The sequence below is a fragment of the Eubalaena glacialis genome, chromosome 19 (genome assembly GCF_028564815.1).
Source record: "Eubalaena glacialis isolate mEubGla1 chromosome 19, mEubGla1.1.hap2.+ XY, whole genome shotgun sequence".
NCBI lineage: Eukaryota > Metazoa > Chordata > Mammalia > Artiodactyla > Balaenidae > Eubalaena > Eubalaena glacialis.
Window position 1 is genome coordinate 7,957,314 of NC_083734.1, and position 13,013 is coordinate 7,970,326.

Consider the following 13,013-nt stretch of genomic DNA (forward strand, 5'->3'; position numbering starts at 1 on the left):
CATCACAGGTATGTGACAGCCCCTAGCTCTCTCCCCATCACAGGTGTTTGACAGTCCCCATCTCTCTCCCCATCACAGGTATGTGACAGCCACCAGTTTTCTCCGCATCACAGGTATGAGACAGCTCCCAGCTCTCTCCCCTTCACAGGTGTGTGACAGCCTCCATCTCTCTCCGCATCACATGTGAGTGACAGCCCCCATCTCTCTCCGCATCCCAGGTGTGTGGCAACCCCCAGCTCTCTCCCCATTACAGGTGAGTGACAAACCCAGCTCTCTCTCCAACACAGGTGCCTGACAGCCCCCAACTCTCTCCACATCACAGGTATGTGACAACCACGAGTTTTCTCCGCATCAAAGGTAGGTGACATCCCCGAGCTCAATCTCCATCACAGGTGAGTGACAGCCCCCAGCTCTCTCCCCATCACAGGTATGTGACAGCCCCCAGCTGTCTCTGCATCACAGGTTCCTGACAGCCCACAACTCTCTCCAAATCACAGGTATGGGACAGCCACCAGCTCTCTCCCCATCACAGGTGTTTCACAGTCCCCATCTTTCTCCCCATCACAGGTGTGTGACAGCCCCCAGCTCTCTCCCCATCACAGGTATGTGACAGCCACCAGCTTTCTACACATCACAAGTATGTGACAGCCCCCAGCTCTCTCCCCATCACAAGTGTCTGACAGTCCCCATCTCTCTCCCCATCACAGGTGTTTGACAGTCCCCATCTCTCTCCCCATCACAGGTGAGTGACCGCCCAGAGCTCTCTCACCATCACAGGTATGTGACAGCCCCCAGCTCTCTCCCCATCACAGGTGTTTCACAGTCCCCATCTTTCTCCCCATCACAGGTGTGTGACAGCCCCCAGCTCTCTCCCCATCACAGGTGAGTGACAGCCCCCAGCTCTCTCCCCATCACAGGTATGTGACAGCCACCAGCTTTCTACACATCACAAGTATGTGACAGCCCCCAGCTCTCTCCCCATCACAGGTGTCTGACAGTCCCCATCTCTCTCCCCATCACAGGTGTGTGAGAGACCCCAGCACTCTCCCCATCACAGGTGACTGACAGCCCACAGCTCTCTCCCCATCACAGGTGTGTGGCAGCCCCCAGCTCTCTCCCCATCACAGGTGAGTGACAGCCCAGAGCTCTCTCACCATCACAGGTATGTGACAGCCCCCAGCTCTCTCCCCATCACAGGTGTTTGACAGTCCCCATCTCTCTCCCCATCACAGGTGTGTGACAGCCCCCAGCTCTCTCCCCATGACAGATGAGTGACAGCCCCCAACTCCCTCCCCATCACAGGTATGTGACAGCCCCCAGCTGTCTCTGCATCACAGGTGCCTGAGAGCCCTCAACTCTCTCCAAATCACAGGTATGGGACAGCCACCAGTTTTTTCCGCATCACAGGTATGTGACAGCCCCTAGCTCTCTCCCCATCACAGGTGTTTGACAGTCCCCATCTCTCTCCCCATCACAGGTATGTGACAGCCACCAGTTTTCTCCGCATCACAGGTATGAGACAGCTCCCAGCTCTCTCCCCATCACAGGTGTGTGACAGCCTCCATCTCTCTCCGCATCACATGTGAGTGACAGCCCCCATCTCTCTCCGCATCACAGGTGTGTGGCAGCACCCAGCTCTCTCCCCATCACAGGTGAGTGACAAACCCAGCTCTCTCCCCATCACAGGTGCCTGACAGCCCCCAACTCTCTCCACATCACAGGTATGTGACAACCACGAGTTTTCTCCGCATCAAAGGTAGGTGACAGCCCCGAGCTCTATCCCCATCACAGGTGAGTGACAGCCCCCAACTCTCTCCAAATCACAGGTATCGGACAGCCACCAGTTTTCTCCGCATCACAGGTATGTGACAGCCCCCAGCTCTCTCCCCATCACAGGTGTTTCACAGTCCCCATCTCTCTCCCCATCACAGGTGTGTGACAGCCCCCAGCTCTCTCCCCAGCACAGGTATGTGACAGCCCCCAGCTGTCTCCGCATCACAGGTGCCTGACAGCCCCCAACTCTCTTCCCATCACAGGTATGTGACAGCCCACAGCTGTCTCCCCATCACAGGTGTTTGACAGACCCCATCTCTCTCACCATGACAGGTGTGTGACAGCCCCCTAGCTATCTCCCCATCACAGGTATGTGACAGCCCCCAAATCACTCCCCATCACATTTATGTGACAGCCCCCAACTGTCTCCGCATCACAGGTGCCTGACAGCCCCCAACTCTCTCCCCTTCACAGGTATGTGACAGCCACCAGCTTTCTACACATCATAAGTATGTGACAGCCGCCAGCTCTCTCCCCATCACAGGTGTCTGACAGTCCCCATCTCTCTCCCCCTCACAGGTGTGTGACAGACCCCAGCACTCTCCCCATCACAGGTGACTGACAGCCCACAGCTCTCTCCCCATCACAGGTGTGTGACAGCCCCCAGCTCTCTCCCCATCACAGGTATGTGACAGCCACCAGTTTTCTCCACATCACAGGTATGTGACAGCCCCCAGCTCTCTCCCCATCACAGGTGTTTTACAGTCCCCATTTCTCTCCCCATCACAGGTGTGTGACAGCCCCCAGCTCTCTCCCCATCACAGGTGAGTGACCGCCCCCAACTCTCTCCCCATCACAGGTATGTGACAGCTCCCAGCTGTCTCCGCATCACAGGTGCCTCACAGCCCCAAACTCTCTCCCCATCACAGGTATGTGTCAGCCACCAGCTCTCTTCATATCACAGGTATGTGACAGGCCCCAGCTCTCTCCCCATCACAGTTCTTTCACAGACCCCATCTCTCTCCCCATCACAGGTGAGTGACAGCCCCCAGCTCTCTCCCCATCACAGGTGTGTGACAGCCCCCAGCTCTATCCCCATCACAGGTGAGTGACTGCCCCCAGCTCTCTCCCCATCACAGGTATGATACAGCGCCCAGCTGTCTCCGCATCACAGGTGCCTGACAGCCCCCAACTCTCTTCCCATCACAGGTATGTGACAGCCACCAGCTGTCTACCCATCACAGGTGTTTGACAGACCCCAACTCTCTCACCAGGACAGGTGTATGACAGCCCCCAGCTATCTCCCCATCACAGGTATGTGACAGCCCCCAAATCACTCCCCGTCATAGGTATGTGACAGCCCCCAGCTGTCTCCGCATCACAGGTGCCTGACAGCCCCCAACTCTCTCCCCATCACAGGTATGTGACAGCCACCAGCTTTCTACACATCACAAGTATGTGACAGCCCCCAGCTCTCTCCCCATGACAGGTGTTTGACAGTCCCCATCTCTCTCCCCATCACAGGTGTGTGACAGCCCCCAGCTCTGTCCCCATCACAGGTGAGTGACAGCCCTCAGCTCTCTCCCCATCACAGGTATGTGACAGCCCCCAGCTCTCTCCGCATCACAGGTGCCTGACAGCCCCTAACTCTCTCCCCATCACAGGTATGTGACAGCCCCCAGCTGTCTCTGCATAACAGGTGCCTGACAGCCCCCAACTTTCTCCACATCACAGGTATGTGACAGCCACCAGTTTTCTCCGCATCACAGGTATGTGACAGCCCGTAGCTCTCTCCCCATCACAGGTGTTTGACAGTCCCCATTTCTCTCCCCATCACAGGTATGTGACAGCCACCAGTTTTCTCCGCATCACAGGTATGAGACAGCTTCCAGCTCTCTCCCCATCACAGGTGTGTGACAGCCCCCAGCTCTCTCCCCATCACAGGTGAGTGACTGCCCCCATCTCTCTACCCATCACAGGTATGTGACAGCCACTAGCTATCTCTGCATCACAGGTATGTGACTGCCCCCAGGTCTGTCCCCATCACAGGTGTGTGAGAGTCCCCATCTCTCTCCCCATCACAGGTTTGTGACAGCCCCCAGCTCTCTCCCCATCACAGGTATGTGACCGCCCCTGCTCTCTTCCCATCACAGGTGCCTGACAGCCCCCAACTCTCTCCCCAACACAGGCGAGTGACATCCCCCAGCTGTGTCCGCATCACAGTTGCCTGACAGCCCCCAACTCTCTCCCCATCACAGATATGTGACAGCCCCCATCTCTCTGCACATCACAGGTGTGTGACAGCCTCCAGCTGTCTCCACATCACAGGTATGTGACAGACCCCAGCTCTCTCCCCATCACAGGTGAGTGACAGCCCGCAGCTCTCTCCCCATCACAGGTGTGTGACAGACACCAGCTATCTACCCATCACAGGTGAGTGACAGCCCTCAGCTCTCTCCCCATCACAGGTATGTGACAGCCCCCAGCTGTCTCCGCATCACAGGTGCCTGACAGCCCACAGTTGTCTCCCCATCACAGGTATGTGACAGCCCCCAGCTGTCTCCACATCACATGTGCCTGACAGCCCCGAACTCTCTCCCCATCACAGGTATGTGACAGCCCGCAACTGTCTCCGCATCACATGTGCCTGACAGCCCCGAACTCTCTCCCCATCACAGGTATGTGACAGCCCCCAGCTCTCTCCCCATCACAGGTATGTGACAGCCTCTAGCTCTCTCCCATCACAGGGGTGTGACAGCTCCCAGCTCTCTCCCCCAACAGGTGTGTGACAGCCCCCCTTCTCTTCTGGCCACCCCTCCACCATTTGGCCACAGCCTCCTCCTTCCCGATGCCCCACAAAATCCTCACATCTACTCAGTTTACCCTGAGACCCAAACTTCCGCAATGTAAGGCATAGTCCCAGCCAAGCCTTGTTCTCGAGAACAGAGGGCTCGCTCGGCTGCTAAGCGCTGTGCTCTTCTACAGAACATACCTTCCATGGATTCTGTCTCTACATGGCTTTGTGTCCTTCATTCTGTCACTAGATCCCTTAGGATCTCAGACCACTGACCTACAAAACTAGACCAGACCCAATGCCCTCGAAAGCCCCTTCTATTTCCGAGACCATGATTCTATGTGTTTTCTCCACAGTAGTCTCCCCCGTCCGCTGTGTGACCCGTTTGTGTACCGTGTGAAGGTTCAGGGTCATACAGGTGTTCTGTTGCTCCTCCCTATGCATCTTCAGGTGAGGCCACACACCTGTGTCTTGTCGACATCTCCCCCGAAAGGTTTCACTGTATTTGTCCTCTCCTATCTGAAGGTCATGAATGAATCACCAATCCCCAGATTCCCTGGCAAATGCCTGTGCTATCAGACAGAGCCTGTGAAAACAGCCTAAATCAAGCCTGTCCTTTGCAGAAGAGATTTCCGACTTAACCATGCAGATTACGGAAATGAGCAAGAATCTTCAGGAAGTGGAGAAGACCAAGAAGCAGGTGCAGCAAGAAGCCAGACCTCCAGGCTGCCCTGGAAGAGGTGGAGGCACGTGTCTGGGATGTGAAGGAGGGCGGGGCGCTGAGGAAGGGGACTGGACCACCCCCAGGGGCCCTTCCTGCAGGAGGCACTGGGGCTCCAATGGGAAGAATCCAGCCCCACCCCCGCCCTGGGGGGGGACCAGCTGCTCTCTGCTGCCTTGTCTCCTGGGTGTTCTCTAGTCCATCGTATTTCTCCTATTGAATAAATAAACTTGTTCATTATGTCCTCAACGTCTTCCTCTCAGAAAGCAAGAACTCAATCACCAAACATCCTGAGAGCCAGCTCAGAATCCCTTAGTTTTAACAGAGAGTTATACACAGTCATCTTTGGCTGTTGGGAATTCTGTGTGGTCCAAAGAGTGCAGTATCCTGATGTAATCACCAGCTGTGGCCAGTGAGGGGCAAATGCTTAAGAGGGTCTAGGGAAATTTGCACTATGCAGGATGACAGGAGAGCAGTTCCTCTGTCTTTCTCTGTCTTTTTTGAGAAGAGGTTGGCTCCTGACTTATGGTCACTATTTAAAAAGACACAGTAATCAAAATTTTTACTAATTGAAAACGATGCTCTGTCCTCCTCAAGACATAAGATTGTTAACAACAAAGCTTCAGTTCTAGTTTCATTACTAGTAACAATTTGGGAGCAAACTGTTTGACCTTTTTGAGTACTGTTCTATTTATTTGTAAAATGAGCCTAATTATACCCTTTTTATCATAATGGGGATGAAAAACCTCATTCAAGAAGGTGGCTGCCCCCGGCAATCCCAATCACTCCTTTACTTTTATCAGGGTTCCTTGAAGCATGAAGAGGGCAAGATTTTGCATGTCCAGCTAGAGTTGAACCAGGTGAAATCTGAGCTTGACCGCAAGATCACTGAGAAGGAAGAAGAAATCGAGCAGCTGAAAAGAAACAGCCAGCGGGCAGCAAAGGCCATGCAGAGCGTGCTGGATGCTGAGATCCGGAGCCGGAATGTTGCTCTGAGGCTGAAGAAGAAGATGGAGAGAGACCTCAGTGAGATGGAGATTCAGCTGGGCCACTCCAACTGCCAGGTGGCAGAGACCCAGAAACACCTGTGCTCAGTCCAGAGCCAGCTCAAGGTGAGTGCACGGCCCCTGGAGGACCTGGCAGGACCTCAGCCTGCCCTGGGCTCCGGTCTCACCCCTGGTTTCTCGTGAAGGACTCCCAGCTGCATCTGTGTGATGCCCTGAGGAGCAATGAGGACCTCAAGGAGCAGCTGGCCATCGTGGAGCGCAGGAATGGCCTCTTGCTGGAGGAGCTGGAGGAGAGGAAGGTGGCCCTGGAGCGGGCGGAGCGGACCCGTAAGCTGTCGGAGCCCGAGCTGCTGGAGGCCCGCGACCGCGTGCAGCTCCTTCGCTCCCAGGTGCGTCCGTCCTCACTCCACGCTGGGTCCACCCTGGAGGCAGGCAGGACCCAGGCTTGATGGAGAGGAGTTCCCACCGCTCCTTCCAGGCTAGTGGTCAAGACAAACTTTCATTAGGCCTAGTTCTTGGAATAACTTTGTCTCTAGATGGACAGATTGCTGAGCTTTCTTTTATCTGAAGATAAAAGATCATGGGGAAATCAGAGCAAGGCATGACGAATTATTGCATAAAAGGGCTGGAAAAGGCTTCACAGAGGCAGTAACATTTAAGCTGCAAGCTTAGAAAATTAGGATTGTCTTTTGAAATAATTACTTTTAGGAAAGTTAAAGAATTCCTTGTTTCATTTTTTATTTTTTTGGACCACACCACATGGCATACGGGATCTTAGTTCCCCAACCAGGGATCGAACCCGCGCCCTGTGCGGTCGAAACACAAAGCCCTAATCACTGGACCGCCAGGGAATTCCCCCAAAATTCCTTGCTTTAAAAACTATTTTTTGAATTAGCCAAAAAAATAGAAAAATACCAACCATATTGTTAGCATTTTGGGATCTCCTATTCTAGGCTCTTGTTTCTATACATAAATATGATATTTTTTGTAAACGTGATCAATCCTTTTGCAACTTTTTTTCATTTAACAACGTGTTGTGAACATATTTCTATATTTTAAAATAGTTTTCTATGATACAGTTTTTTAATGGCAGAAAAGCAGTCCATTTTAGTTGTGTATTATGGCACATTTATTTAATCAGTCTTCTACGGTTGGAAATTTTTAGACTGTTCCCAATAAAAATTTTTATGATTAGAAGATTGTATGACTAACTTCTTCATAACTAAATTTTCACATATATCCATGATTACTATTTCCTTAATATTCCTAAAAGTAAGTAAATTCCTGGAAGTATATATTCATGGTCAAAACAGCAAAGACATTTATGATATGTTGTAAATTGGTCTTTAACAAAGTTGTCCCAATTTTTACTCCCATGGGGAAAATAAGTGAGAGTGCTTAGCTATTATTTTTTTAAATCTTCACCGATTTTATGGTTGAAAATGCCTCATTTTAAAAATTCTTATTTCTTTGATTACTAATGAGGTGGAACATTTTGTCGTATTTGTTGGCTATTTGTATTTCTTCTGGTGTGTCTTAGCTATTTGTACTTTTGCCCTTTTTTCTTAATGATTTGTCTTTTTTACATATTAAGGAAGGAAATATTTTTTCAGTAATGCACATTGCAAATGTTTTCTCGTTTGTCATCATCCTAACAACTCTGTACAATGTTTTGATCATGAGAATTATTTTTCATTTCACATAGTTATGTCAACCATTTCCTTGTTCCAGCACCTTTAACTAAATAATTTATCCTTCCTCAAATATTTGAATGTCCACATTTATCATTTACTCAATTCTTTTATGTACAATTCTCGGGCTTGTTTTGGGATATCTGTCCTATCAAAAATGAAAGTCTTTTTAATTTTTTTCACCTGTGTGAAAAATAAGAAATGGAACGTTCTCGAGCTTGACTTCTTTCCCCACCCAACCCTCCCCCTTCCAATCGTTGCAAGTGTCCAAATGTAGCCCGAACCTCTTATGTAATTTTTCTTGTAGAACACGTGCCTGATAAATACCAAGAAAAAACTGGGAGCTGACATAGCCCAATGCCAGGCAGAGGTGGAGAACTCTATCCAGGAGTCCAAAAATGCAGAGGAGAAGGCCAAGAAGGCCATCACGGATGTGAGCTCCATTCTTTCTTATCAGAGATGCTGTCTGGAGCTAAGAAAGGGGCTTCTACGCCGGGACCTGCAAGTAGGTTTCCTCTCCTCACCCCTGCATTCAATCAGTGGTGGCTTCCTGGAGAGACGGAAGGAGACGGAGCCTCAGCAGAGGCAAAGTGGGAGGGGAGCCATGCAGCATCAGCGGTGGCTGCGGGAAGGAGGAAAGCATCAGCGTGCCTAGTACCAGCCTCACAGCACCCTCCGTGTGCCCGCATAGGAGGGGTGGGTGGCCCACTGATGCCTCCTGTGAACTTAACCAGGCGGCCATGATGGCCGAGGAGCTGAAGAAGGGGCAGGACACCAGCGCCCACCTGGAGCGGATGAAGAAGAACCTGCAGCCGACGGTGAAGGACCTGCAGCGCCGCCTGGACGAGGCTGAGCAGCTGGCCCTGAAGGGCGGCAAGAAGCACATCCAGAAGCGGGAGAACCGGGTAGGGCGGCGGGAGAGGGCCCTCACTCCCAAAGTGACACCAGTTCAGCCGCCTCCGGCAGAACCACAGCCCAGAAACTTAGGTGGCGGGGAATTGGGCACTGAGTCGACTGTAGGTTCAGTCTGAGCACCACTTGTGAAACTCCCTGTGAGCCAAACGTCCCCCCTACTTCTCCCTCTCCGGTCCCTACGCCCCAAGACACACACAAACCCACTTTCGAATGCGCATCCCTCGATGCCTACCATGTAATGACATGTCAAATGTTCACATTCTGTTTTTATACAGATTCAGATCTACATAAATGGAGGAGCAAACATACTTTACAATCATAAGATTACACATTTTGGTGTAATTTACATTTTGGACCAAGCTCCACTTTGATAAACAATGGCCCATCCTACATAAGATATGCAGTCTCCCTTCCCCTCCCACTCCGGGATCTCATACCCTTCCCAGATTTCCTAATTTCGAAACACAACTTGCAATTCTGCTGCCTTTCTCACTCCACCCTAAATGCAGGGTGATTGGCGCTTCCCCCAGGCTAACTCGCCAGCAAAGTGAGATCCACACACAGGACCGTCCTGATTTTTCTTTACCTGGGAGCGTATTTTGTAGTTTTTAGTTTCTTTGCTGGTGGTGCCCTTTGTTTCCTATACCCCTTGCTTTTCCCGCTGGACCCTGGATGGTTTGTTTTATTTGTTTTCTTAAACAGGCTGCATTACCCATGTGCAGTTTGGAGAAGGGCTCGGAGGGGGAGGATGTTGAACTGTTGTCCCCCAGAGAAGGGGCAGGAAAGAGGGAAAGAGGAGGAAGGGGAGGAGAAGAGAAGGAAACACCTTCTCCCAGCAGGAAAGACCCAAACACATTCTTCATGCCAGCCTCCCAAGGATGTGGTCACCAGCACCTGTACATTTTATATGTGAAACAATTTTTTGGCTAAAAACTACAAGGCTGTAGACACATGAGTAACAAAAGTAAACACCAGGGAAGTCAGAGCTCCCCCCAAAATTCTTTAAATGCTTATTTTTAATTATTCCCAGTCCTCTTCTATTAAAACAAACTTGGGCTTGTCCTTCACATGGACCCCTCCCTGGACGGAGGAACTAGATCCCATGCCACCCTCTTTGATACTTTGATTCCTGGGTTGGCAGGGAACCCTCCGCCAACCTCCCCTCTGGCGTAGTGAGGCACCTTGACTGTCCTCCAATCCCCAGCTGCCCAGTTACCTTAGTTCCATGAACCTTACAGGGGCCTAGAGAGAATTCCCAGGGAAGCTGATGGAAGACAGCTTCCCAGAGCCAGTGGGCGGGGCCTTTTCTGGAACAGTGCCCAGAGCTGCCTGTTCCACTGGTAGATTGCAAGGTTGATCCAGTGAGTCTGCAGGCCCAGAGCCGCCCTCTCTGTGGCTACTGGGATGCCCAGTGACTGGCTGCCACCTCCACCACTGGGCTCTCTCTGGATTGAGGAATCGGGCCCCAGGTGGTGACCTGCACTCTCAGTGGCTGCCCTGCCCCCTCACGACTTCAGGAAAGGCAGACACAGCTATGAAATCAACAATACCTGTGTAGTGCTTTATCATCAAAAAATACTTTCACAGACTTTGTCTCATTTGATCCCCACATTCAAGGCAGTTTGGGCAGGAATTATCATCACCATTCTAAATACACAGAAACTCATACTCAGTGATGACAACTGACTGACTTTGGATCGATCAGCTGGACTGGGGGCTGAAACACACCTTTGACTCTACCTGGCCCAGGTTCTCTCCATGACCCCTGCCACCTTCCTTGATCAGGAAGCCCTCACCGAGCTGCACGGCCCCAGAGGAGGCGTCACTTTTTTTGCAAAGCCTGGTCCGCTAGGCAAGGCGCGTGCACCTGGGGACGCTCCTGCCCAAAGACGGCGTCTCGTTGTCACTTGCACAAAGCCACGGCACGGACTCGTGGAGGCCTTGGGAACCACATATGTTCCTGAGCCCTAAGAGGAGACATCTGCGCAAAATATAATTAGAGCATCTTGAGTTTACCCTAAAACAACCGGCACATGAGTGGGCGAAAAAGCCTGGGAGGCGTGACCTGACCTCTGCGTTCTCTTCTGGGTGCAGGTGCAGGAGTTAGACAGCGGGCTAGAGGCTGAGCAGCAGGGGGGAGCCGAGGCCCTGAAGGGCGCGCACAGATACGAACGGAAGGTGGAGGAAATGACTTACCAGGTAGGCAGCGGCTCTCCTGCATGCCCCGGATCAGACCGGGCAGAAGCGGCGGGGGAGGGGGCCCAGGGCCCTGGCACCGACGCTGTGTTGGCAGGCCGAGGAGGACCGCAGGAACATAGACTCCAGGACCTGGTGGGCAAGCTGCAGGCCAAAGTGAAGGCTTCCAGGAAGCAGGCGGAGGAGGCCGTGAGTAGGGGGTCCCGGGGGCGCCCTGGCCCCCAGCAGGAGCCCGTCCGCGTTTCACAGCACCCACGGCAGCTGAGGCCTGAGTTTTCATTTGCAGGCCATAAGCACAAGCTCAGGACGCCTGCCCTTTCCCTCCCCGTCTGCATGATGCAAACCTGCCCCACCTCCACCTCCCCCTCCCCCTCCCCCTCCCCCTCCCCCTCCCCTGGGCCTCCTGCCTCATCAGTCCTGGCCCCGCCCCTCCATCCCTTCCCTCTGCCTCAGCCCACCTGGCTTTAATCCCACCCACACTGGCTGACTCCACCCACCCCCAACTTACTCAGAATTCCCTGCCCTGTGAGCTAACCTTGAACACCTGACCCTAATTCACATCATCCCATCTCAGCCCTGGCCCTGGCTTCTCCCACCTCCATCCTTCCCTGACCTCCCTAGCTCCCACCCTCCAGGTCATCCTTCTTTATCTGCCCTTGAGCAAACAGGTGAAACCAACAGTGAGGAAATAGTTTGGGCTGAAACCAACATTTCCCAAATATCTTCTGGGGACACTAGGTCTGGAGGATGTTAATAGCAGGAAGTTGGGGCAGCAGGTGGGGGGGAGGGGGAGGTATTTTACAGAAAAGAAATCGTTTGGGAAACTCTGGGTTACACAGAGTTGGATGGGTGGCTTTACTTCAAGGATTTCTCAGATTTTGCAGGTGATACGGGATGGACCCCATAGTGGAAAAGGCGCTCTAGATTGTAGCATTTCCCACCCTTTAATGGACCTTGGCATCTCTGTACCGGAGGCAGAGCCTCCCACAGGCCTAGCGTCCTGAGGAACAGAACCTGGGGGAGGCTGGCCTAGATAAAGGACTGAGGATGTGGCTTCCCCCCCGTCCTCTTTACTCCCCGCCCAAGAGCCTGGTGCTTCTGTCCTGACCTCTGGGAAGCAGATCTGAACTGGTTAAGTTGGGGGAGGATCAGTACAGTTGCAGCAGCACTGGCCAGGCTGGAGGGGCCCCGGGAGGCCGCCTTCATCAGAAACCCCTGGATGGCCCTCAGACTCATACAATGCCCTGGCTGCAGGCAGACAGTACTGGGAGCAGGCCCAGGGCGGGGGTGGGGCGGGGGGGGGGGTGCGGCTGCACCTTTGGTCTCTGACAGCTCCACATGCCTTGGGACACTTGGATTTCCTCCAAAGAGCTCCGGGGTTGGGGGGATGGCAGAGAGGCGGGGTGCAGGGGGACATGCAGGCATCCTGGGGGGCAGCAGACCCGCAAGGTAACGAGGCAGTGCACACAGTCAGGAGCCAGGGGCACCGTCTTCACCGCTGCAGAGCTCAGCTTTCCCTCCTCTGTCCTCAGGGAACTGGGGGCCCAAGCTCTCCTGGTTCCCCAGTTCCCCAGAGGCCATCAGGGACCGGGGGCCTCAGCGCCAGAGTGAGGGACTCCCTCAGCCTCCTGCCCCCTCCCCCTTCCGTTCAGGAGGAGGAGGCCAGCACGCAGCCGTCCAGGTGCCGGAGGGTCCAGCACGAGCTGGAGGAGGCCAAGGAACGGGCGGACATCGCCGAGTCCCGGGTCAGCAAGCTGAGGGCCAAGAGCCGAGACATGGGGGCCCAGGTGAGAGCAGACTTCCTCCCCAGACGTCCTAGGACCCAGGACCAGGCAGCACCCAGCAGAGTTTGGAGGGTGCCTGTCAGCGCATCTTCCCCGCTGCTGGTCGTGCATCCACGAATGTCACTGCTTTAG

The 13,013-nt window shown here is 53.3% G+C and overlaps 1 protein-coding gene across 1 annotated transcript in view; it reads left to right on the top strand.

Annotated features, from left to right (window-relative positions):
• The window catches only part of LOC133080451 (myosin-13-like), a 107,953-nt gene extending 94,940 nt beyond the window's left edge, over window positions 1–13,013 (top strand). Inside the window, 10 exon segments of the mRNA XM_061176352.1 lie at window positions 5,191–5,275; window positions 5,277–5,313; window positions 6,092–6,400; window positions 6,481–6,684; window positions 8,294–8,419; window positions 8,721–8,891; window positions 10,996–11,100; window positions 11,195–11,213; window positions 11,216–11,286; window positions 12,750–13,013. Of these exon segments, the coding sequence (XP_061032335.1) occupies window positions 5,191–5,275; window positions 5,277–5,313; window positions 6,092–6,400; window positions 6,481–6,684; window positions 8,294–8,419; window positions 8,721–8,891; window positions 10,996–11,100; window positions 11,195–11,213; window positions 11,216–11,286; window positions 12,750–13,013 (1,391 nt within the window).